General features: G+C 43.3%; 7 protein-coding genes across 14 annotated transcripts; 5 read left to right on the forward strand and 2 right to left on the reverse strand.

Moving 5' to 3' along the window:
• Window positions 1-639: 639 nt before the first annotated feature.
• LOC115760902 (dnaJ homolog subfamily C member 21) lies at window positions 640-2582 on the forward strand. Its single transcript, XM_030702469.1, has 2 exons — window positions 640-1349; window positions 1409-2582. Exons 1-2 carry the CDS (start codon window positions 747-749, stop codon window positions 2474-2476), a joined length of 1671 nt encoding a protein of 556 aa, XP_030558329.1. The 5' UTR covers window positions 640-746; the 3' UTR covers window positions 2477-2582.
• A 12-nt stretch (window positions 2583-2594) lies between these two features.
• Window positions 2595-3938, reverse strand: LOC115760903 (LHFPL tetraspan subfamily member 2a protein). Its single transcript, XM_030702470.1, has 3 exons — window positions 2997-3938; window positions 2825-2938; window positions 2595-2766 (listed from the first exon to the last, which is right to left on the reverse strand). Exons 1-3 carry the CDS (start codon window positions 3424-3426, stop codon window positions 2624-2626), a joined length of 687 nt encoding a protein of 228 aa, XP_030558330.1. The 5' UTR covers window positions 3427-3938; the 3' UTR covers window positions 2595-2623.
• Window positions 3939-4667: 729 nt separating this feature from the next.
• Window positions 4668-5841, forward strand: LOC115760543. Its single transcript, XM_030701930.1, has one exon. The coding sequence runs from the start codon at window positions 4886-4888 to the stop codon at window positions 5405-5407; it is 522 nt and encodes a 173-aa protein (XP_030557790.1). The 5' UTR covers window positions 4668-4885; the 3' UTR covers window positions 5408-5841.
• Window positions 5842-6666: 825 nt separating this feature from the next.
• On the forward strand, window positions 6667-9024 carry LOC115760544 (troponin C-akin-1 protein). Its single transcript, XM_030701931.1, has 4 exons — window positions 6667-6817; window positions 8168-8389; window positions 8450-8547; window positions 8604-9024. Exons 1-4 carry the CDS (start codon window positions 6803-6805, stop codon window positions 8773-8775), a joined length of 507 nt encoding a protein of 168 aa, XP_030557791.1. The 5' UTR covers window positions 6667-6802; the 3' UTR covers window positions 8776-9024.
• Window positions 9025-9196: 172 nt separating this feature from the next.
• Window positions 9197-9936, forward strand: LOC115760545 (putative gamma-glutamylcyclotransferase CG2811). Of its 2 annotated transcripts, XM_030701933.1 has the most exons (3): window positions 9200-9618; window positions 9676-9783; window positions 9854-9936. In XM_030701933.1, exons 1-3 carry the CDS (start codon window positions 9296-9298, stop codon window positions 9900-9902), a joined length of 480 nt encoding a protein of 159 aa, XP_030557793.1. In that variant the 5' UTR covers window positions 9200-9295; the 3' UTR covers window positions 9903-9936. The 2 variants fall into 2 exon arrangements, with proteins under 2 accessions (XP_030557792.1, XP_030557793.1); XM_030701932.1 differs by having other exon boundaries at window positions 9197-9618; window positions 9676-9900.
• Window positions 9937-9943: 7 nt separating this feature from the next.
• On the reverse strand, window positions 9944-11705 carry LOC115760542 (protein CDV3 homolog). 2 transcript variants are annotated; one of them, XM_030701929.1, is made up of 3 exons: window positions 11084-11705; window positions 10684-11016; window positions 9944-10574 (listed from the first exon to the last, which is right to left on the reverse strand). In XM_030701929.1, the coding sequence occupies exons 1-3, from the start codon at window positions 11315-11317 to the stop codon at window positions 10317-10319; spliced, it is 825 nt and encodes a 274-aa protein (XP_030557789.1). In that variant the 5' UTR covers window positions 11318-11705; the 3' UTR covers window positions 9944-10316. The 2 variants fall into 2 exon arrangements, with proteins under 2 accessions (XP_030557789.1, XP_030557788.1); XM_030701928.1 differs by having other exon boundaries at window positions 10684-11019.
• An 836-nt stretch (window positions 11706-12541) lies between these two features.
• LOC115760500 (putative fatty acyl-CoA reductase CG5065) lies at window positions 12542-24257 on the forward strand. 6 transcript variants are annotated; one of them, XM_030701852.1, is made up of 8 exons: window positions 12543-12744; window positions 17034-17318; window positions 17399-17824; window positions 22896-23094; window positions 23148-23387; window positions 23452-23583; window positions 23772-23897; window positions 23962-24241. In XM_030701852.1, exons 2-8 carry the CDS (start codon window positions 17042-17044, stop codon window positions 24080-24082), a joined length of 1521 nt encoding a protein of 506 aa, XP_030557712.1. In that variant the 5' UTR covers window positions 12543-12744; window positions 17034-17041; the 3' UTR covers window positions 24083-24241. The 6 variants fall into 6 exon arrangements, with proteins under 6 accessions (XP_030557717.1, XP_030557712.1, XP_030557714.1 ...); XM_030701853.1 differs by lacking the exon at window positions 12543-12744 and adding an exon at window positions 15523-15565 and having other exon boundaries at window positions 23962-24242; XM_030701857.1 differs by lacking the exons at window positions 22896-23094; window positions 23148-23387; window positions 23452-23583 and adding exons at window positions 20045-20480; window positions 20568-20699 and having other exon boundaries at window positions 12542-12744; window positions 23962-24242.
• Window positions 24258-24543: the final 286 nt, after the last annotated feature.

The raw sequence follows: 24543 nt of genomic DNA on the forward strand, positions 1-24543 counted from the left end.
CGATTTCAATGCGTGTGTATATATGCATATATATATTTTATTGTTGCTTATTGTATTTAGTTTAGTTTTTTTTTTGATATTATTTTATATGCAAATTAATTGGAATTATGCCCGGCAACGTATAATTTAAAAAGCGGAAAAGTTTGCCCACTTTTAGGCTGCAAGAGATGAAAGGATTTCTTTTTTCACATTTTACACTATCTATATAAGTGATGTATTGGTATGTGCATGTGTCGGCCTAAGATTTATTTTATTTTTTGGTGGTAGCAATAAAGTGTGCGGCTAAAATGGCGTTTGCTGCGCGGCGAGAGGAAACGTCTGCCGCCGCCGAAGTGAAAAAAGCAACTAACGGAATGCGCAGGGACCGAATCGCAACAGTGCTTACTGTTACCAATTACATATTGCGTTCATGAAGAAAACGTGAATTTGCTTCGATTTTATTTATTTTTAATATACCACTTATATACAAATTTATAACAATTTATATTTATATATATATATATTTAAATGAAGCAGCCAAAAGAGTGTGCTACATAATTTTAAAATGCTAACGTGTTAATGTTAACGCAATGTTAAAATTATCGTTGCACCGCCACAAATGTTCAATCTGTCAGTGTGTGTTATCGATAATCTAAAGTTCCATCTCTGCGCCATGCATTATTGTGAAACATAGGCAAATTTTTTGCGCAAATTTCGTTTGTAAACTCAATTCAATGTGATTGGTTTGTTATTGTTAAACATTTAACATGCGCTGCTACTACGAGGAGCTGGGCGTGGCCCGTGACTCCAATGAGGCTGACATTAAGACCGCCTACCGAAAACTGGCATTGCGCTGGCATCCAGACAAAAATCCAGACAGCCTGGCGGAGGCGAAGGAACGCTTTCAGCTTATCCAACAGGCCTACGAGGTGCTATCCGATGGCCAGGAACGTGCCTGGTACGATAACCATCGCGAGCAAATTCTTCGCGGCAAGAACTCCGAATACTCGGAGAACTGCCTGGATGTCTTTCAGTTCTTCACCGGCTCTTGCTACAAGGGCTATGGCAATGATACGAAGGGTTTTTATAGCGTATACCGCGATGTTTTCAACAAAATTGCCTCTGAGGACATGGAGTTCATGGACAACGATGACGAACTGAGCGCACCACAGTTCGGCAATGCGGACAGCAGCTACGAGGAGGTGGTGGGTCCCTTCTACGGATACTGGCTGTCGTATAGTACAAAGAAGACCTACGAATGGCTCTGTCCGTACGATGTCCGGGAGATAAAGGAGCGTTTCATATTGCGCAAGGTGGATAAGGAAATGAAGAAGATTGTGCAGAATGCGCGCAGAGAGCGCAACGAAGAGGTAAGCGGAGAGTGCATCTAGCAAATGGAGCTGTTCCAATAAATTCCCACTACTTGCAGGTGCGCAACTTGGTGTCGTTCGTGCGCAAGCGAGATCGCCGCGTGCAGGCCTACAGACGAGTGCTGGAGGAGCGCGCCGAGGCCAATCGCTTGAAGCAGGAGGAGAAGCGCAAGGAGCAGCTGCGCCAGCGACAAGAACAGCTGGCTGCAGTCCGGGCCAACAAGGTGGACAATGATGGGTACGAGGAGCAGCTCAGGCAGTTGGAGCAACAATATGGCAGCGAATCGGATGAGTACACGGATGATGAAGAGGACGAGGATGATGAAGATGAGGATGAGGAAACGGACGCTGAAGCGGCAGCAGCAGACAGTGAAAACAATTTGAGTGAGCAGGAGGAAGTGGAATATGTGGACGATCTGTATTGCGTGGCATGCAACAAGTCTTTTAAAAATGCCAAAGCGCGCGCCAATCATGAGGAGAGTAAAAAGCATCGCGACAATGTGGAACGCTTGTGTCAGCAAATGAAGGCTGAGGAGCACGAATTCAACGATCTCAGCGAAGAGCTCAATGCGATAGAGGAAAGCGTTCGCGACTTGCAACTCAATGGCAGCCACAGTGACTCTGCGGAGCTGGCGAGCGACGGGGCTGCCGAGCTACAAACGAGCAGCAAGCGCAACAAGAAAAACAAGAAATCAAAAAAAGCCGCAACCAAGGCATGCGTAGCAAGCGGGCATGACGACGACGACGAGGAGGAGGTTGTGCCACCTGTAGATTTCACTGCGGCGCCGAGCAACAGCGATGACGACGACGACGACGATTGGAGTCGCAGCAAAAAGTCAGCCAAAAAGACCAAGAGCAAAAAGTCAACAACAAGCAACAGCAAGCAAAAAACCGAAGCGCCAGCTGAAACAAAGCCGGCGACCAAGTCGGCGCCGCCCAGAGGCGACATGGACATGGATACGCCAGCCGTCGTGCAGCACATGTGCGTCACGTGCAAGCTGGTGTTTGACTCCAAGAACAAACTGTTTGCGCATCTGAAGAAGACCAATCACGGCGTGTACATACCCAAGGCCAAGCCGGAAGTGGAGGGTAAACCGCCGGGCAAAGGCAAGGGCAGGCGCAAGTGAGCGCTAGCTAAAGTTTGGCTGTTCCAGCTGCAGGTGGAGTTAGTAGCTGCTTGTAGAAATTTTAGTTGTTTATTTATGCTAATGTTAACAAGTTAAATTCGAAATTAAATTAAGTTGAAAAAGCCATTTTGTTAGCTATAGAGATTCCTATGGAATGCAGACGAGCTTGCTGCCAGACTCGACGCGCCGGCGCACCCGGGTGCGCATATTGGAGGACTCCGCCTTGAGACTGATGCCGGCGGCAGCGAACGTCAAGAGTATGCCCACCAGGCCGCAGTAAAACGAGATGCCTGCAAAGAGAGTGTGTTGTGTTAGCCAGGCCTAAATTGATCCGAGCTTAACTCTTACCTATGCTGCAGTCGGCCGGATAAAAGGGTTCCGCCTCCGGGCCACACAAACGTTGAACGCGCGGCGCACGCCAGCCCAGCGGATGCAGAAACAAGGCCAGCATAACGGCAATGCCTGGTTGGGATTAGCAAAGGTTTAGTCTTTTAGAGATAAAGAGCAGGTGGCAACTTACCTGCCAGCACCTGAGCACAGGCGGTCATGTTGTGTATGCTCTTGCCGAAGGCCGACTGGCGGCAACAGGTGAGCAGCGTGGCGGCCACCGTCAGCGAGAGCAGCACCAGGCCTAGCGACATAAAGAACATGGCCACCTTCCATTCCAACGGATAGACGCTGCCATCGGTGGCAAAGCCATCCAGGTCGAAGCGTCCACAATGATAGCCCAGCTGCTGCATTTGCTTGCAGCGCGTATAGATGCCCACGGAGGCAAGACGCTGGCCAGCAGCAGCAGCAGCAGCTATGGGCGTGGCCTGGCTCCAATTGCCGAGCTGGCCAGGTCCAATTAGCCATTTGGGCGTGACCAAAGCGACAGCGACCAGCATGTCGGCGACCAGGGTGCACAGAAACCAGACTAGACTCACACTTGTGATAATTACGTAGCACATGATGCGTATTTGATGAGAAGTTTTCTTCTTTTTCTGCGGCGGTTGGAAAATGTATTCGGGAAAAACCGTTGTCAGAACGCGTCCGCACTGGCCACACACATAATTGTCTCTGTGGGTGTGCGCCTATAGAGCACTTGCCTCTGCGTACACACCCAACGCCAACACCCACCCCCGCCACCAACTGGGCGACTTCCTTTCAGCTGACCAGCCCGAAATGGTATTGTTTATTTTATATGCTTTCTTGCCGTTCTCTGCTTTATGTTATTCATTCACCCCACCACACACTCACGCACACACTCACTCACTCACACACACGCACTTAAGCCCAAAAGCGTACGTATGAAAATAGTCAAAACTTTTTGTTGTTGTTGCTGTTGTAATTGAAGCTTGAACTGCAGCTGTTGGCGTTTTTTTTTTTCTTTGTACTCTTTTTTTAATTTTGCAACATTTTTTTTGTTAGCGGCGACTCCCTTTTGCGCAGGCGTTATGCACGCGTTCAACGGAGACCGAGGAAAAACTGAATGAATGGCGCGCATTGAAAGCAGCCAAACGTCTGTCGAAGCGCATGCCCAGGCCAGATGTGTGCGCTGTCTGCGCAAGGGGGGGTGGGGAAGCTGGGGTGGGGGCGCAACAGCAGCAGAAATCCAGACATTCCAGACAAGCGCGCAGCACAATGTTCTCCAAAGCATACAGTGAGTCGAAAATGTATTGGTACGAGCTAAATGTTTGACTAGAAGTGCATACAAAGGCATATTATTTTTCATACAGAAGTAATGTGTAAATTAAATATAAGTATATCAAATAGAATGCAAGCTTAAACTCCAGACAAACTTGTTTGTATGTTATATAAAATTTTATTTCAATACCAAATGAGGTCGCCTAGCTATTTAAGCTTGCAGTAATTCGAATTTGCAAGTTCTATAACAAAATTGTTTTCCCTTAAAAAAATGGAAAAGTTGAAAAGTTCAAATGTTTACAAATTATGAACGCACTGCGAGCGCTCATTGTTGTTAATATGAATATTGATTTTATTGAAATGCGAAAACCAATTGCGCATTTCTATACTTTTTTGACAGACTGCATTCTCTGCTCTCTCTGTCTTGTTCTGACTCTCTCACAAATGCTTGCTCTCTGCAGCTGTGCGCTCTTTGTGCTTGGAATGCACACACATGTTGGAGTTGGATCTGTTTGACCCCAGCCCCCCCCCCCCCCCCCTCCCGCTCCCTCTCCACAAACTTCTTCCACACTAAACAGTTATGCTGATGCCGGCGATGAGTAATAGGCGGCGTCTATTCGTATTGTTTGAATGCAAATGAGATTTTGTAACTCGAGCAATCGGCGATCTGTCTGGCCCGGCTTATCAGTTAGCACCCCCAAAGTGATTTCCATTGGGCGGCCGTATTGCATCATCTGCCATGTGTACTGAGGGCAATTGTAGCGCCGATCGTGACCGGGCAAAATGAATTGTGCACACACATCGAAAGCACTTTCACTCTCACTTGGAGGAATACTTGGGAAAGCCAACTGCTCCATTCAATCGCAATCTCAATCATTTGCAATTCAGCTAAAGATGCTGTCACCGCTGCTGCTTCTCCAGCTGCTGCTGCTGCTGCTGATCCCTGTCCACGGCTATTATCATGAGTACCTTTACTGGGAGCTGAACGAACCGCCGCCCATCTGCTCCGAGTACGAGATGCTGATTGTGAATACGCGCCAATGTGTGCGCCGCTGCAATATTGTATGCCAGCGTGGTGTTTGCTTTGAGGATGGGCCATGTCCTTGCGCCGACCAGTACCAGAGCGCCTTCAAGGATGGCGTGGCTTGCGCGGCCGAGTGCCTGCCCGGCTGCCAGCAGGCCGGTGGCCACTGTGCCGGCCCAGAGCTGTGCATTTGCCGCAAGAGCAAACACTATTACTACGATCCGGTGGCGCGACGCTGTCGCCGACGCGCACCCCGACTGCTGGACCTGTGCGGCGGGTGAGTTATTATTGCTGTAATGAGTATACCCTAGCTTTTATCTCCATTCTTCTGCAGGCGCTGCATCCATGGCCGCTGCTCGTACGATGGCCGCTGCATCTGTGCGCAGGGTTACGAAATGCGCAGTACGCTGCTGCATGGCGCCCAGTGCATGCCCATCTGTGATCAGTAAGTGTTGGAGAACATCACAAAATGTACGTCTACTAATCTCGAGCATCCCTACAGCGATTGCGGTCCTAGAGCCTATTGCTATGCGCCAAACATGTGCGCCTGTCGGCACAAACATTATCACTACGCCTTCAACGGGATATGCATCAAGGATTACTGAACTAGTGAATATACTAGGGCTGTTTTAGGCCCTGTTTAGCACGAATTTGAATTAAGCTAATGTAGTTAAACAATATCTAAAATGAAAAGTATCTCTTATTCGTTTTATACACATATCAGTTAAAGCTCTGTTAAAACGCAAATGCCTCACATTTACTGTACAGCGCAATAACAGGCAGAGAGTGGCTAAGTGAGAGAGAGAGAGAGAGAGTGAGAGCAAGCACGCTTTTCCGTTTTGGCGGCTGTGTAATAAAAAATTTAAAGGCGAATTCGTTATTGTTTATAAATGTTGTTTACAGTTGCCAAAGTTTGTTGCCTTATTTTTGGCAATTGAATAAGTTTTTTAATCAGTTGGCCATTTAATGCGCTGCTTTTAAAAAACTTCGTCGCTCTGCAAAGCCCAAGTGCGTACGTGCGGTCCAGTGGCGGCGCTATAAAATATACGACGTTCAATTTTAAAAGGGATTAGACCGAACCCCCCACGCCATGGCCATGTCATTGTCCAAGCAACCAGTTTAAGGCGGCCGAAAACACCCCTTTTACTTAAAAGAAAAAACGCTTGATAAGCTCTTGTCTTACATGCATACATATACACACACACACACACACACACACACACACACACACATAAACATACCGTGTATATAAATGTGCGCTAATTTGTGACTTACTGTAGCGTAGGGTATTCGAATTTTAATAATGTGTCTTGCTAGATAAAGAAAGAGCGATCAGCATGTTGACGGCGAGGGCAGCAGTAATGACAAGCGCGTGTGGCGTGTTTTTATTTATTCTTGTTGGGGCAGGGGCTTGCTCAGTTCTGCCGCTGTAGACGTCACCGACAGCAGCAGCGCAGAGGCAGCGACAGAGGCAGCAACTTTCGTTCTCCAATGGTTGGGCCTCTGTCGCTCGCAGCAGTGTCGGCCGCATTCAGTTGGAGTTGAGCCTTCAGCTGGTGCAGTTCGGTTTCCTTCTCTCTCTACGCTCGTATTGTTTGTGCAGCTCTTGCTGAATTTTTAAAGTAATTTGCAATTTTAAGCAAGTTTAAGTAAATCAAGTGCATTTATAAGGAATAATGGGTCAAATCAAGGTAAATACCAAACACAAGCATGCGTACATACAAATATAGCTATGCACATATAATGTAAAATTTTTAATGTTAATTTATGGAATAGCATACACATAACAGATTACCATGTGTGTGTGTGTGTGTGTGTGTGTATATATATATATATATGCCTATGTGTATGTATATGTAAGCTACCTGTTATCCTTTGACAAGTTGGCAACTCTGCTATAAGTTAAGCGTGGGAAAATTTATAACATCATATTTTGAATGATTATAAACTTCTGGCTTTGTGTGGCTGCGTCTGTGTGTGTGTTAGCGTGCTGATGTCTGTACTTAATGTTATGTAAGAATAGGGAAACAGTAAAATTGCCATTAAAATGCATTAAATTATTAACAATGACATTGAGACTGGAGGCAGATTCGTTTTAGCGTCTGTGGCGTGTCAATCTCTATTTGTCTCATTTATTAGCGCGATTAAAGTGATTATTAACAAAACGTTTATACACACATACTAACATACATACATTTTTTATCGAATATGTATTAAAACTTGAAGTAGGCGTAGCTGCTGCGCAGTTTGCACGGCACGCACGTCAGCCGAAAAACTTGAACAATAAGAACCGTAAATAAGATGTGTATGTGTGTGTGTGTGTTAGTATGTGTGTTAACAAAAACAATTAACCAAGCAATTGTGTGAATGCAGCAAACCGGTTAATTCATTAACCGTTGTCCAACAACAAGCATGAGCACTTTTCATCTAGTTTAAACAACAAAAAAGTTATAAATAAATTTACGTTGAATGAGCATCAATACGCGCGGGCGGCGCGTGTGGTGGGTATTCAACAGTTAGGGATGGGCGTTTGTCACGACACAAACACGAAGTCTAATTGGAAAGCGTGTTGAATACAAATTGAAACAGGTGCAACAGCAAAAGTAATTAGCGTCTGTGTATTCGGTTTAAAGTAAAAATAAATTAAATTTTTTCGTTATGTTTTTTTTTTATTATTTGACATGCTTTCTATTTTTAAATTTCTTTATAAATGTGCGTGCTGTTTGCACATATTTTGAAAATATCGGTCATACTCGCACGAAATGATATTTTAAAGCTCGTGCCGTGTTGTATCGTGGCACGCGCTCATCTCTAATGGCCATAGCATAGCTTATGCGCTGATATTGCCGTCGTCGTAGACGTTATCAAACGCCTTCACGGCGTGGGGGCTGCCCGTGTGCGTGTATGGAAAAATTCTTCAAACTTTTTATAATTTTGATAAGCTTCAGGTATTAATTATAGATTTTTTGCGCCTTACTACTGGTTCAAATGCAAAAACGCATTTATCATTATTTATTTTCTTTCAAATGTGTTTTCGACAGAAAGCATCATCGGCATTGAGCAAATTGTTTGTCTATGGCGCCTTAAAGTACGGACAGCCCAGCAATTCGATCTTGGCCAATACGGGCAACGGTTATGCCAACTTCTGGTGCCGTGCGACAACGACACAGAAGCTGCCGCTGGTGATTGCCACGCGATACAATATTCCGTTCTTGCTCAACAAGCCCGGCGTTGGATATTATGTAACCGGCGAGATCTACGAGGTATGTGCACATAAATACAATATACACACACTTTAATCAGATAACTAATCTACGCAACAGGTGGATGATCGCATGCTCAACTCGCTGGACAATCTGGAGGATTGCCAGGACATATACACGCGCGAGATGCAGGACATGAACATCGGCGTGGGCGAGGGGTAAGTCGTCATTTATGTACATATTTGATTTTATTTATAAACTTTTGCGCTTGCAGCACCGTACCCTGCTGGGTCTATCTGCTGCAGAAATATCCGGAGAAGCTGCTGTCGCTGCCATATTTGTCCGGCTATGAGAATAGCTCGACACATCCCTATATAATGCGCCATCGTCGCACACACAAGCATCCGGCACAGGATGATCTCAGCTATGAAACAGCTCAAAACTAAATTGTGTTCGAAAGGGCGTGGCCAATTATTACTATATATATAAATAACTACCGGTAGTTGCATTTGTAGAACGTATACAGACTTAAAAACCAATTATGTGTACACGCATTTAGACGCAGGTGTACATAATATTAACTGATATATACACATATTATATGCGTATTCTAGTTTATAGCGAACGTAGTTTGTAATTTTATAAGTTTCGAGAGAAAATAAAAGAAATTCGAGTCAACTATTTATATAAAACGTAACTCACAGCGTAAATAAACGCATGTAAAGTAAACTGTTCATATTTGCCAAGTGTCAACAGGTGTTGCCTTAATTATATAAATATTTATTTTCGTTTCTCTCAGATATTTTTTTTTTAATTTTGCAGCTGCGCTGTTATGTGTGGAGCAGCCCTGTTAACTTAACAGATGAGCTTATCTAGTCTGTGGTGTTACCGTTTCAAGCGAATGGCAATTTGATAAGCCGAATTGAAGCAAAAAACTATTTCAATGGCAATTTTTTTTATATTTAAATGTTGAAAATGTCGCAAACGCTCAAAAGGGTTTTCGTGTATGGCACATTGAAGAGCGGCGAGCCGAACCATCATTGGCTGACGACCAAAGCAAATGGCCTGGCCCGCTTCCTGGCCAAGGGCACGACGGTGATCAGGTTTCCACTTGTGATCGGCACACGGTACAACATTCCATTTTTGCTGGACAAGCCGGGTGTGGGCCACAATGTCCAGGGCGAGATCTACGAAGTGGATGACACAATGCTCTCAAATCTGGACGTGCTGGAGGATTACCCCCGCTACTATGATCGCGAGCCACAAACCATATTGACGGATCAAAACGAGTGAGTTGGACGAGGGGCAGTTGTAGGCAAATAATAGTTGGTCCTTGTTCACAACAGGAGATTGGAGTGCTGGCTATATCTGATACGCAACTATCCGGATGCGATGCTGTCGAAGCCGTTGCTTAGCTCCTACCACAACACGCCGCAGGCGTCGTACAGTGAGAAGTCAGTGCGAGATCCAAAAATTGCGGCCAAAGATGATTTGTCCTATTGAACTTTGCATAAATCTTTGCAGCTACGCGGATAGCACAGCACAAGATCTCTTCACGGACGAGCTGAACTGACCTCGGGCTTATGGCTTTTGTAAAGAACGTATACAATTTACTAGAAAGGATTTCAACGCATGGCTATTATTCATACTCTCTCTCTATTACATTGATTCCATAATTCAAAAATGCAAACGAAATGAACAATATTTGTTTCCGGGGTGGTTTGGGTAAAAATCGAAAAGCCTAGAAAAATGTTTACAATTATTATGTATATATGTATACAGAGAAAAGAACTCGTTATAAATTGTTATAGCTGAATCTCGCATCCAGGTCCCGCACGCGCTACTAGCTGGCGATCCGACCTGGCGCCTTGCTGCAGTGTGTGGCAACTGTATAGTGTAGCACATAAGATGAATACGGTAAATTGTTCTTTTGTTTGTTTGTGGCGTCGGCATCGGCATCGGTGGCGGCAACAACAATGGGCGTGGCCTAGCTGTCGGCCTCATCGTCGAGCGACTGGAATCGATTGGTGGCCGCAACGGGCGCAGCGGCTGCCTCCTGCACTCGCTGATAGCGACCACCGTGACGGACTTCTTCGAAGGCGGGTTCATTTTTCTTTTTGCGCTGTTCCTCCGGCCGGGCTGCATTGAGCGTTGGGAAGAACTCGGTATTGGTGATATCTGGCGCCGTGCGACGCGCACGCATGCCGCTGCCACCGCCGCCGCTGCCCATCCCGCTGCCGGCTAGCTGCAATTCAATACAAACGAAAGGTTTGGAACGGGCGTCGAGCGCAAAGTCCAATATCAAATAAATATCAGACGATCGTCAATGAATTGCAATACGATATAATACTCACGCCAGCACGTAACGCGGGTGAAATATACATTTTCGACGCTGACTTGTTGTCCGTCTCCACCGGCACCGGTATTTGAGTCACCTCCTCGGCAGGTATTAGCTTTTTCCATGGACCATAGCCGCTACGCTTGCTGTTGGGATCCGCATTGGCATAGCCGTCGCTGTCCTCGTCATCCTCGTCGTAGACATCATCGGACTGATGATGTTGTTGTTGTTGATGCTGCTGCTGCTGCTGCTGGTGTTGCCTATCGGTGATGGTCAGCTGGCCAATTTTGAGGCCGCTGTAATCCTTGCGCTGCTCCTGCTCGAACTCTTTCCACTCCTCCTCGACGACCTTCTTGAAAAACGCAACAAAGAAATCGTTGAAAATGCGCGTTGGAAAACTGGCTGCTAACTCTCACCTCGACCACGGGCTCCGGCGCTTTGATGTTGGTCTCGTTTTCGCCGCCTTCTGCCACGCCGCCAGCCGATGCTGTCGCGACATCAGGTTTTTTGGGTTTGACAGCATTGGCAGCCACCTCACGCTTCGTGCACTCCTCTAGGTTCTTCACTAGCTCATCGGCTGTCACAAATTTGCTCTTGGTCTTGGACTTCTTCTTGTCCTTTTTCGCAAAAAAATCGTCTAATTCGGCCATGCTTGCAATAATTTTCGCAATTCCCTGTTCCAAATTATAATGAAATCCAATCGCACTCGCGTGAGGTGGTATGTAAAAATAAATCGCTATCGATAGTTTCTATCGATGATTGAGCCGCACGTGGTCAAAGTATGCTGGACCAACTTTTTTCCTTGTAGTTCATATAAACAATGCATTAACTTGTCTATTTTATTATTATGCTTATTATTTGCAGCTTATTAATTTATTGCGTTTAGCATTGCCGTGCCATTGTATGCAAATGCTGAGTGAAACGATAATTTTCGATAGTCCAAAGTTACGGTGTCTATGTGTGCATTTTTACGCTGAAAAGTGATTTAATTGAAAAGTATTAGGCTATGTTTTTGAAAAATTTCAATAATTTCTATAGGTAAATACTATTTTTAGATAAAATTGACATATCGATACGAAAAATGTTCAAACCTGAAAGTTGTTGAAATATGCACGAGGTGGCAACACTGGCTAATTGAATATGCGCTGCGGTTATCGACGGTTGGCCATTTGGCGGTTTAATTAAAACAGTTTCATTTGTTCATTTTGCGACTTTTAAGTTATTTGCATATTTTTTGCATAATTTAAGATTGTGTGGGGGATTTTTGGGTATGTATTGATGTGCCTGGCATAATTCGCAATGTTTGGCAACAAAACTCTATAATATTCATGAGATATTCATAATTGCATAACGAGACTGAAATAAATGAAAAGAAAAACAAAAATTGCGAATCGCAAAATATTGTGCAACAACCAAATGTATTGGATTTGCAAATTATTAATTAGCCCAGCAAACGCCACAAATGCCATGATTAATTGATACATAAATATAGTATACTATGTATGAGAAATGAAGATGCATTAACAAACGCTTGAAAAACAAATGTTTGCAAAATATGTTTGCTGTTGAGAGTGAACCATTTGAATGGTGCCAAAACCAACAAAACTTCCTTTCTGGACGCAACCAAATTGGTCAAAGTTCCGCCAAATTTGCTAAGCAAATGAACGCTAGCCCATTTGGATACATATTTATTGCTGCAGCTGGCTTGCAGGTGCCGCCAAACAAAGCTTGCCACATCCCGGCCGAATAATGCCCAACCAGTTAATAAATATCTAGACTTCAGTTGCGAGACGCACCAAAAAAATAAAAATAAAAAAAACACCCAAAAGCCGTTTCATTCATATTGACAAGCGCCCGGCCAGACGGGGCTCAGTCTTCTCTTGAACGCCGCACAGCGCACAACGTGCTCCAAGCTCCAGGCTGCAAGCTTCCAGCTATTTATTTGGCTCCAAGCTCAGATCGTCAATCTTCTCGTGTGCTCGTGGCATCATTTTGATAGTGTGTTTTACTCATATAACAAATCTGTATTGATTTTGTGCATATAACGTGTTTTTTGGAACAATTCGCATTGCAAAAGGTAATTAAAACCAAAAAAAAAAAAAAAAAAAATGCGCCTAACACCTTGTGTTTATAACAAAACACTTAAAAGTCGTCTACATTTAATTTTGTATGAGCACAATTGCTTTGCGACCTTTTGCCTTCTTTAATTGTCTTGCATACGCGTAATTAGCTTTAAAACAAAATGAAACAAAGCCAAAAAAAATGCTGTAAACAATTTGAAACATTTTGGCATTAGCTATTAGCTGGCCAGCGGAGCGTTTAATTGGAAATAATGTCTATTATTAATTATTTTACCTTTGCCACATCTGCCTTTACATTTACCTTTGACACATCAAAGCGCTGCCTCGCTTTGGGTCACGGGCCGTGTCAGGGTCGGGGTCAGGTCCGATCTAGTTTGATGCTACCGTTTTTAAGCATTTCCATCTGGTTTTCTAGTTACCTTGAATTAATTAACTGTGAATTGGGTTTCTTTTCTTCTTTTTTTATTTATTTTTTTTGGTGTCTTTAATCTCTCTGCTTAGGAATTCGAACTAGCGGCAGTTTTATGTCAAAGTTCAATCGGTTTCTAAACTTGTATGTTATTTAAACGAAAAATTGTTTTTAATTAATCTTTAATTGTACAACATTTCAAAGCACAGCTTTTGAGTGCAAAGTGCTCAATTAACATGCAAGCGATTTATTGGACAATTATATAATGATATATACCACATATATATAGATATATGATACATATATTAACAATTAATTATTGAATATATTTCTATGGCAGGGTATTTGCTGTGCGATCTCTCTCAATACTATAAGCTCTGTTGCTTTTAATTTATTTGCCCTTTTTGTGGCTATTGCACTTTTGTCGTAGCATTTGTGACGCATGAATTATATCGTATCGGATCGGATCTCTAGATGCTATAGGAAAGCTTAGTTATACATTAAGCATGCTGCATTTTTCGATATATCTTGACTCGACTTAACTCTTAACTTTAAGAGTTCTACCAAGCTGCATACAAAATCTTCTAGCATATCATAGATCTACAATAGGAAGAAACTAACTAAAAATGAGTTTTATATAGGAAAGTATTATGCTTTCCCAGATTTCTTTTTTTTTTTGCCCTTTACCAGGCGTCCATAAGGGTATTTAAGCTGCGGCGTGCCGAGGCTAGCCGTCCTTTTTTATTTTATTTTATTTTTTTTCTGTTCGTTTTGATCCATTTCGAGCAACTCGTCGTATCTCACAAATTAATTATATTCGTTTCTCTTTCGCTTGTGTGTCAATGGCAATCGCTACAAACCCATTTACATATTGGAGGCTATTGGTTATTATTTATTAATTTATTTTCTTTTCCTATTAAGTTCGTGGCATGATTTTGCCATCGAGGAGACCCCTAAAGGGATCTCAGCGAGGTTTAAGTTTAAAGTTACGTTCGAAAAGTAAATGAAGTTTGTTTTGTTTTTGTTTCTTCTTTTGGCAAGATGTTGCCATAACTGGTATACCCTATAAGAGGGGCAGTTGATCGGTCCATCGCACTCTGTATTAGTTTCGTTGTTCTTGTTTCTTCTTCTCCCATTCCAATCGTACATTGATCATTGTTCTAAGCGTAGTTACATTAACTAGCATATTATCATTGCAAAATGTAAGCAACGCCTTTTTCTCAGATTGTTTGTATGCGCATTTGAGATGCTTAAGTAATATTATAAGTAACTAATCAAACCGGTTTAAAAAAAAACACGAACACACACACACACACACACACGGGCTTATTAAAGCCGTGTCATTTTTTAAAATAAAGCCAGTTGTGCTGTCCATAGTTACCATGCCGAACTGTGTCATCCAAGTGGGGGACTCGGATTTGGCCAACAGCTCATAAATGTTTGACTATGCATATTTGATTAGAAGAAACGGCAACTGAGCTGGACCACATTTGTGAATACCCTGCAAATGAATGGGCGTCAACTAAATCGGGCAGCATCAGCTAACATATCTATATTCCAATATTTCGTTTATTTTTGATTCATTTATTTATATATTTTTTGATATATATTTCTTAGTTTAAGCACCAAGAATACTATAATTTCCCTTTTAGTTTTTATCTATTGAGTTCTCATCTATTTACTTAAATAATTTTGTGTCAAGAACAAGTTGAATTTGTTTTTTGTAGTTTTTTTTTTGTGCTCAAACGTTTGCGAAATATATAGATTTTATGAAGACCTCGCCAGAAACTGGCTCTTGCAAATTATGGCCTAAACGATGCTAATAATGTATGTACATACACATATGTATACGTTGCATGTTATGGTTGTCAAGTTTGAAGCTCTTCAAAATATTATATTGCATGCCACAGTGCGCAAGTTCGTTGCCTAAGTCATCCGTTTGCCCTCTACAGTTGAAAATGTTCAGTTTCAGTTTTTGGTTTCAATTTCAGTTTCGCCTCGCCTCGACTTCTTTGGCATTTTCCATGCACGAGTGTGTGTGTGTGTGTGTGTGTGTGTGTGTGTGTTATGCTTATGATTTTTGTTTTCCGCTTTGCGTAGACTTCGCAGATTTGATGCCGTCTCGTTGAATTGGAGCTGTCTTTGGGCTTGCATAAGTTGCACGCGATTTGTTTCTTATTTATTTCTGAATGTTGTTTTTTTGTGTTTTGTGTATAGACAAAGTGACGCATTCAGCAGAAGCGTTTTAATTGGCAATAAATATGGAAATGAGGCAATTGCCTCAAATGTTAACCAAAAATTAAGAGACAGGCGTGAAGTGTGCATATTCATTGCAGTTGCAGTTAGTCAAGTTTACAAGCTGCCAACAGTAGTTGTAGTACGAGTATTGGCACGATTTCTAGTTCAAGGTACACATATAATACAATTTGTTGTATTGCCTTGTCATGCTGTGTGCTTTCTCAGACTGTGGGCCAGGCTTTCCTTAAACGCTTAACTGCCTTAACAGTTGTTTGTCTTTATTTTCTGCTTAGACAATTACAACGTACACATATATGTATGTGTCTCATTTATGGTAAATAGGCCGGGTGACAAAACCCGAGATGCCAAAAAACTCGTTCAGTGTTGCATGAAATGCGCGATTTAGCCGACAGAGAGCAGCACGACCAGCCGATGCCCTGTATATGTCCATATATGCTGGGGCTTTCGATTTGCATTGCAGTCAATAGTGGAAGAAGAGAGAAAGAGAGAGAGAGAGCGAACGGTCACACGCTATAAAAGTACCGTATGCATATAATGTCAAACGTCAAGCAAAGTGCATTTTTCAAATCTGGCAACGCCGTTCGTAAAATTTAATTAAAACATATTCAAAAAAACATGCTAGTGCACAACAAAATTGTTGACTTTGACGCGTTACAAGCTTTACTGCGTTTGCAAAATAAATAAACATAAATTAATTATTGCAGCTCTAGCTGCCATAATGTTGATTTCTAAAACTTTCCATGGACATTAACTCTTACAAGCAATATGTGTGCTTGTTTATGCCAAATTTATTCTGAATCCGTTCGCGCAACTAGTCAAGCATACCCCGTCGGTTTCAGTTTTAGCTGGGTAGCTTTTCAAATTGAGGCCGTTTAGAAATGTCACGCTGCGACTGCGGCTGCGGCCAAAGAGCAAGGCACTTTTACTAAAACAAAAGTGGCACGATTTTTGGCTTGGCTATGCCACACAATGTGCACATGATTTGGCCAAGTGTAACGTGCACTGCAATGCAAACCCAAACCCAAACCCAAACTCATATTCAACCAGCCAGCGCCAATCTCTGATTTTGCAATTTGCCGGCGATTGCAGACGGCTATCAAAAGTTGCTTGTGGCACGCTGCATGCTGCGTGTGCTGCTGCTGCTGCTGCTTCGTCGGAGTTGGAGCTGGAGCTGGAGCTTGCAACACTCGTTCATAAAAACAAACAGCAGACACGTTAGACGAGCTGGTGGTCTGGTCTCCTGGCGCGCTCGTATTATTGCAACGGCTTCTGCCAAATGGTCGCCGGAGCTGCTGCTGCATGTTGTTGTGGAGATTGTTGCTACCATTGTATTACTACTTATTAAACCAATCAGCGAGCCGTTCGCCCCTCTTGGCCGCATTGCGTAATCGACAGCCAACTGAAATGCAAAGAAATGCGAAATCGACGCCGCGCTTCAAGTCCAATAAATTCAATCCATTTAGAAAGAAACCCGTTTCCAGCGTTTTCAGAATTAGCCCAGTTTATGCTTGCGACACTTGCGGTTGCCTTTGCCGTTTTTCTTGGCTGGCTGCCCGGAATGTGGTCTGTGTAATGTGCCCGGCTCATGCTTTCGATTTCCATTGCCGCCTTTTGCAGTACCCAAGATGGCTGATCTATCGCCCGTGCAGGAATATTATAAGGACAAGACCGTGTTCATAACCGGTGCATCCGGTTTCATGGGCAAGGTGCTGCTGGAGAAGCTGCTCTATTCATGCCATTCGCTCAAGGAGGTGATCATCATTTGCCGTCCCAAGCGCGGCAAGACGCCCGAAGCGCGGCTCGAGGATATGTTCAAGCTGCCCATTTTCCAACGCATCAAGGACGAACGGCCACACATGCTGAAGAAGGTGACCATCTACCAGGGCGATGTGACCTACGATTGTAAGCTTCTCCACTTGAAACAATTCCCCCGCAAGTCTCTAACTCTCTTTCTCTCTGTCTCTGTCTCTTCCTGCTTGCAGTGCTGGGCTTGAGCGGCGACAGTCTGAAGCATGTGGTGGAGAACACGAACATAGTGTTCCACATGGCCGCCACTCTGAAGCTGGAGGGTAATCTGCGGGACGCCATTGACATGAACCTGTTGGGCACAAAGCGTGCTCTGAACGTGGCCAAGGATATGAAACAATTGGAGGCTTTCGTTCATCTGTCGACGGCATTCTGCAATTGCGATCAGGAAGTCATGTATGAGAAGGTCTATGAGTTTCCGCACAAGCCCGAGGATCTGATGCGCCTGGCTGAATGGATGGATGTGAAAACATTGGATGCCATTACGCCCGATCTATTGAAGCCCCATCCCAACACCTATACCTATTCGAAGCGTCTCGCCGAGCTGCTGGTGCGCGACCATTACGAAACGATGCCGGTCATCATAGCACGTCCCAGCATCGGTAAGCCATCTCCATGTCTATCTCTCTATATATATATATAAATATTCGTGTGCCTAATAACTGTGGGGCTTTCAGCTGGTGAGGCACGTCGCCTTAAGCTTGGTTGCTTGCTTCCTTAAGTTTAATCATATTTTACGTATATTTTTTAAATATTATTTTCTGCTGGCTTTCCGCCCTGCCGTCTATAAAAGTCTCGCTTGGCAAAAAGAAAAACCAAAAAACCATGCAATTAATTTGTCTTAGCTTTTCCTTGCAACCAGCTGCAACAATCCGTTTTCTGGTCTCGCTCCGGGCTAGCTCTTAACTCATTCTACAGACTTTACGACTCTAGGCAAATGGCAATTGAAATAAAAGTTGAGATTTCTCATTTGCAAGTGTGGGGCTAAAAACCTGATCCTACGGCTGCAATTCGCATTTTTTTTTTTTTTCAATTAGATGGAACGGCAAAAGTGTGTTTGTAATTGAGCAAACGGTTAACTTCAGATAATTGACCTTTTTGTTGACCCCACTGAATTTACCTAACGGAAAAAATACTCAAAATGATTTAAAAAATATATTTCTGCGAACGATTAACTGTAATTATATTATACTGCATTCGCAAATTACCTAAACGATGGTCATAAAAGGGAACAGCTCGTTAAAAACAGTTAACTTTTTTATAATTTCAATATTTAAAAGAGGCTATCTTTGATCAGATTATTAAAGATATTTGTTAGCGAATTAAGTCAAGTTTTTTAAATGTATAAGGCTGAAGAGATGGTTTTCTTAAAGTTATAGATCTGTAGTTTAATGCCAAATTCAGTGTGTACATATGTATTTTACGCGACGATTAAAACATGGCCGTTTTTTTTGGAGGCCACTGTAAGCTGAGTTAATGGAAACAATTTAAAACGGTATTAGGAGTCTTATTGTATTATAATATTTAGCATATACTCTCAGTTAAATGCAGTCTGAGCTCAAATCCGCAATTTGTGGGCATACAAAATGTGCAAAATGTGTGCTGCACAGTGTATTTGAGTAAAGCGCGACCCGCTTTCAATGACAATCGAACTGTTTAAATATTGATCAATTGATGACTTTGTCAGCGTTAAGTTCGCAAAGTTCAAATCTGTTAGCGCGGCTCTTTAAAATGGGATTGGCAACTGGTCGCGTGAAGTTGCCTAATTGAAAGCCGCACTTTTCGACTGCGCGGTGGGTGTGGCACAAGTTTTGGTTAAGTTAAAAGCGCCTTGTTTTTTTTTTTTGCCGACTGCTAATTGATAGTTTTGGATGCTTTAGCGTACCTTGTGTGTTCGTCTTTAAACTGTGTATCCGTGGCACGTTTGTATATCTTGTGTTTGTATGTCAGAGCCATAATTGACACCGCCTGCTAAGCACATGAATTAGACCAACAACACTGAAAACAACAACAACAAAACGCTTGAAAAGAGTGTGCAAAAGTGTGTTAAGTACTCGACAGACGGGGGGTTTTGTACACACTGGCAGCACGCCAGCGAGATGGGAGGCTGGCTCAGCGGACAGCTTAATAGTCTGGCAAGGCTTTCGATACAATGTAAAATCAATCGATAGTCAACAAATTAACTGTAAGCAGCTGGCAAAGGGCTTGCCAAACGGCATGTGTCCCGTTGTAATGCAAATAGCATTTTTTTCAAATATTTTTTAACGTGCTGTCAATGTGTACAAGCCCGCCCAGGAAAACAACAACAAACAATGGTAACTGGCAATAATCATAAACGTCAGCGCTTTAGCCAAATACTAGTACAAAGATCTCTGTCTACATCTTATAAAACTGCTTGTAATCCAAACACATAATACACACATGCACACAAACTGTAAGAAATCATCGTCGTCGTCGTTGTCGTTGTCGCTGTCGTCGTCATTGACCAACAAGTTCAATGAGCATGAAATTAAAGACGGCATTGCAATTTAAACTGAAGCTTATAAATAATGCTAAACAATAGACACGCCTCCAACAGCTCCCCCGCCTCTTGCCGCTAGATCCAATCTAAGCACCTGCAATTAAACGAGTTGCAAAGCTCAACCGCCAAATATCCTCTGCCTTTTCGCCCAGCGGAAACTCCCACACGCTCTAAAAAATCCTACGCCCATGCCCACGCCTACGGCTTCGCATTATTTCCCTTGCTGCTGCTGCTGCTGCTCTTAGAGATCTGGAACTGCTCTGAGAGATCTGGAACTGTGTACTGAACGAATCTCCTGCAGTTTCACCGTCGGCCTATGAGCCCGTGCCCGGCTGGGTGGATAATCTGAATGGACCCACTGGCCTGATGGTGGGCGCTGGCAAGGGCGTCATTAGATCCATGCTCATCGATACACGCCACAAATCCGAGGTCATACCGGTGGATTATGCAATCAATGGCCTCTGCGTCATACCATATCAGTTTGCAATGGAACAGCGACCGGTGGATGTACCCGTTTATAATATCACGTGCGCCGATCATCGCAAGATGCAATGGGGCGAGGTGATTGAGATGAGCAAAAAGATTGGCTATCAGTACCCAATGGAGGCGGGTCTCTGGTATCCGGATGGCTGCATAACCACCAATAGATTCCATCACAATATCAATGTGCTGCTCTTCCATTGGCTGCCCGCCTATGTCATCGATTTTATGCTCTTCATTTTGGGCCAGAAGCGTTTGTAAGTTTCGGATTCGGGCAATGACCCTGTGCCAACACTACAGTTCCTTCTTCAATCCCAAATCCCCGCACCCTCAAAACCGCTTAGTATGATACGTGTACAGAATCGCATCTCTGTCGGATTGGAGGTGCTGCAGTTCTTCACCATGCGCGCCTGGTACTTCAAGTCGGATGCCTATGCCTCGCTCTGGAGCATGCTGACAGAAGCGGACAGGAAAAAGTAAGGACACACCGTTCCATTTCTATTTAAGAGTTCGACTGACTCTGTCACACACACATCAAATAGCTTTAACATGGACATGGATCCCGTCGAGACCATACCCATGTACATTGAGTCCTGCGTGCAGGGCGGTCGTCAGTATCTGATGAAGGAGTCGCCCGATTCGCTGCCCCGTGCGCGCCGCCAACTCATGCTGTAATGCCAAAAAAAAAAACAAAATAACCCTCTCTCCATTTATTTATTTACCAAACACTTTCCACCCCAACCCTATTTTATAGGATGTATCTGTTGGATCGTGCGTGCAAGACGATTATCGTTGGTTTCCTGGGTTACTGGATGTTCGGCTTGGTCTCACGCCTTGTGGGTGTCTGAAGCGGGAGTGGGATCTCTAGAAAAGAGTGGGAGAGAGAGATTGGAAGAGAGAATTGGGAAGCATATAGCCAAAACATTTGCGCGCTTTATCAATATTGCTTAGGATCGCTTTTTTTATGGGGTACAAAACGTTTTTTCGCATATTTGCTTTTTAGCCTTAAGTCAAGTGATTCGATGAAATGCAATAAAACGGTTCGATAACTTAAAATGTGTACGTGTTCGAGTGTTGAGTATTATTGCACAAGTGCTCAAAGGACTACGCCAGAAGCCAAAAAAAAACAAAACAACAATGCACTCACAATAAACACACACAATACAATACAAAGGAAGACAATATCAAAATCAAGGTTTCAACCGGATTTCAATAAGGGTTGAAACTCGAAAAGTTTTACCTATTCGTAAATTACAATGAATACATTTAAGACACGCACAACATTCACAGCAATTCACTACTTAAACACACCTACTCACACACACATAAACAAACACACACACACACATGCACACTTAATTGGCTTTCGGTTATCATCCAGCTACAACAGTCAGCAAATCATCCTGGGCTACTTGGTATGTAGAGTCTCCCATTTACGCCGAAAGTCTAATACTCTTCCGTATCCAAACAGTATCGCCGGCTGCTTATGAGCCGCTGCCTGGTTGGGTGGACAATCTGAATGGACCCACGGGCCTGATGATTGGCTGTGGTAAGGGTGTCATACGCTCGGTGCTGGTGAATCAGGAGAATAAGGCTGAAGTCATACCCGTGGACTATGCAATCAATGGTCTCATTGTCATACCCTACGAATTTAATAAGCAAGCCAAGCGACCCGCCGAAGTGCCCGTCTACAATATCACAAATGCCGAGCACAGAAAGATGCCCATGGGCACTGTTGTGGAGTTGAGCAAGCGCATCAATAAGCAGGTGCCGTTCAATGCGGGTCTCTGGTATCCGGATCCTTGTGTCACAACCAATGAGCTCTATCATAAGTTCAATGTGGCCATGTTCCACTGGCTGCCTGCGTATCTATTGGACTTTCTAATGCTCATTCTGGGACAGAAGCGTTTGTATGTGCCCATAGAGAAATAATTGATGTACATAAATCTAACCAATTATTTTCGTATAAGCAGCATGCTGCGCGTGCAGGAGAAGATCTCAATTGGCCTGGGCGTGCTACAGTTCTTTACGCTGAACGCTTGGAGCTTTACGTCGGAGAATTACGCCTCCCTCTGGAATAACCTGGGCGAGCAGGACAAGAGCATGTGAGTAACCATATATAGAAGAGGTATTCCCTGAATGCAACTAAACCGATTTTTATTTTTGCCAGCTTCAATATGAACATGAATGTCAAGGAAACTGAGGAGGAGTATTTGATAGTGTGCGCGCGGGGTGCACGCAAGTTTATACTCAAGGAAAAGGATGAGGATATACCCAAGGCACAGCTGCACATGCGCATGTAAGCTTTGGCAATTTTGCTTAATAGAACTGTTTTATTGTAAACTTTCTCTTTTCCAGTCAATGGGTTGTTGACATCGTTTGCAAGACCCTCATCGTTGGCTTCTTTGCCTATTATATGCTGAAATGGACGGGCGTGCTGGCAATGTTTTGAATCTCCGGGATTCTTTAACTTTTGTGGTCACTGGAATTTATATAGTCAATAGCATTTAGTTGTAGTTCAATTTAGTTTAAGGGTTTTCCAAATAAATATACGCATTTAGGTTTTTGTACTCATCTCCAACTAGTTGTTTACTCTTAATCCCTGGATAACATATATATTATAATTTTATTTGTTTATTCGAATTTGAATTACATTTATTCCGCCTGTGCAGTTACGCCCGCTGCCGCGGAGCCGCTGCCTGGTTGGGTGGACAATATGAATGGACCGACAGGTGTACTGATTGGTGCCGGCAAAGGTGTCATCCGTTCCATGATCTGCAACGGTGAGCTCAGGTCAGAGGTTATACCAGTGGACATAGCTATCAATGGCCTGATTTTGTTGCCGTATCACAACAGTCGGCTTAAGCAGAAGTGAGTTCTTGAAATATCTTTCCCAGCTTTAGTCTAAACTTAATCGTTTACAGACCCCAGCAGATACCCGTCTATAATTTAACAGTCGATGATGCCAAGAAGCGCAGCTGGAAGTGGATCATGGATGTGGGCCGCGATCTGGGCCTGAAATACCCTTTCGACGTGGGCCTCTGGTATCCGGACGGCAATATGACAACCAGCAAATTCTATCATACCATCTGTACCATCCTGTTTATGTGGCTGCCCGCCTATATCATTGATTTCCTTCTGGCCATCTTTGGACAGCGTCGCTTGTGAGTCGACATTCGATATACCCTATAAAGTTGTTTATTAAGCCTGCATTCGATTTGCTTTCAGCATGGTTCGCGTGCAAACGAAGATATCGGTGGGCCTGGAAGTGCTACAATTCTTCACAACACGCAACTGGGACTTCAAGTCAACGCATTTTGAGCAAATCTATAAAGAAATATCTGAGGAAGATCGCAAAATGTACGCCAACTGCTGATACCAGCTATATGTATTTAATATACTACACGGATATGCCAGAGGTTTCGAATTGGGAATTTCAAATATAAAATCAGCTCATTAGCCTGCACAACAGATTTCATTAATATACCCCAAATTCTTACTGATCGTTAATCAATGTTCACTTAATCTTTTTAATGCCCCTTTCGCAGTTTCAAAATCAATACAAACGATGTGGACGATTATGAATACATGAAGATTAGCATTCTGGGTGGACGTCAATATGTTATGAAGGAGCCGTTGACCTCCTTGCCCAAGGCGCGCATACAGCTGCGATTGTAGGCGAACAACAGGATCCACCAATTGAATGTGATCTAATCTATTCTGCTTTTATATTTACAGCATGTATGTGTTGGATCGCATCAGCAAGGGGCTGATACTGGGAGGCTTCATCTATTGGGCCTCCATGAGACTGGGACTGATCGATCTGGTGCGACACGGCATTGAGGCAGTCAAGCATTGAACAACGTGGATGGAAACGGAATGGGAACCATATATGGGTTGCGCTGGTTCATATACTTGTGGATTTTTTTCCCCATATTTTTCACAATATCTTGTCAAAGTAGTGGCAGGGCTTAAGATTGAAATATTCAGGGTTTTTTGTATATTACTTAACATTAGATTGGCACATACATATATTATGAGAATAGATTATTGTTTAATTCGTTGTGTTTTTATTTTATGGCAGCGTACTATCTAAGGTTTTACTTTTCATTTAAAGACTTGTTCGATTTCTGGTTTAAATCAAGTCTATTTGGTTCGAAGCTGGTTTTTACCATCCTTGGACCCTTGGTTTTGGTTCACATCTTGGCTTTTTATATATATAATCAAGTATTTTGTGCGAAGGCATATAAGTATAATATATATGTGTGTGCGTCTGTATGTATGCATGTGTGTGTGTGTGTGGGCGTGTGTGTGTGTGTG

This window comes from Drosophila novamexicana, unplaced genomic scaffold, assembly GCF_003285875.2.
Source record: "Drosophila novamexicana strain 15010-1031.04,08,12 unplaced genomic scaffold, DnovRS2.1 tig00000462-arrow-pilon, whole genome shotgun sequence".
Lineage (NCBI taxonomy): Eukaryota > Metazoa > Arthropoda > Insecta > Diptera > Drosophilidae > Drosophila > Drosophila novamexicana.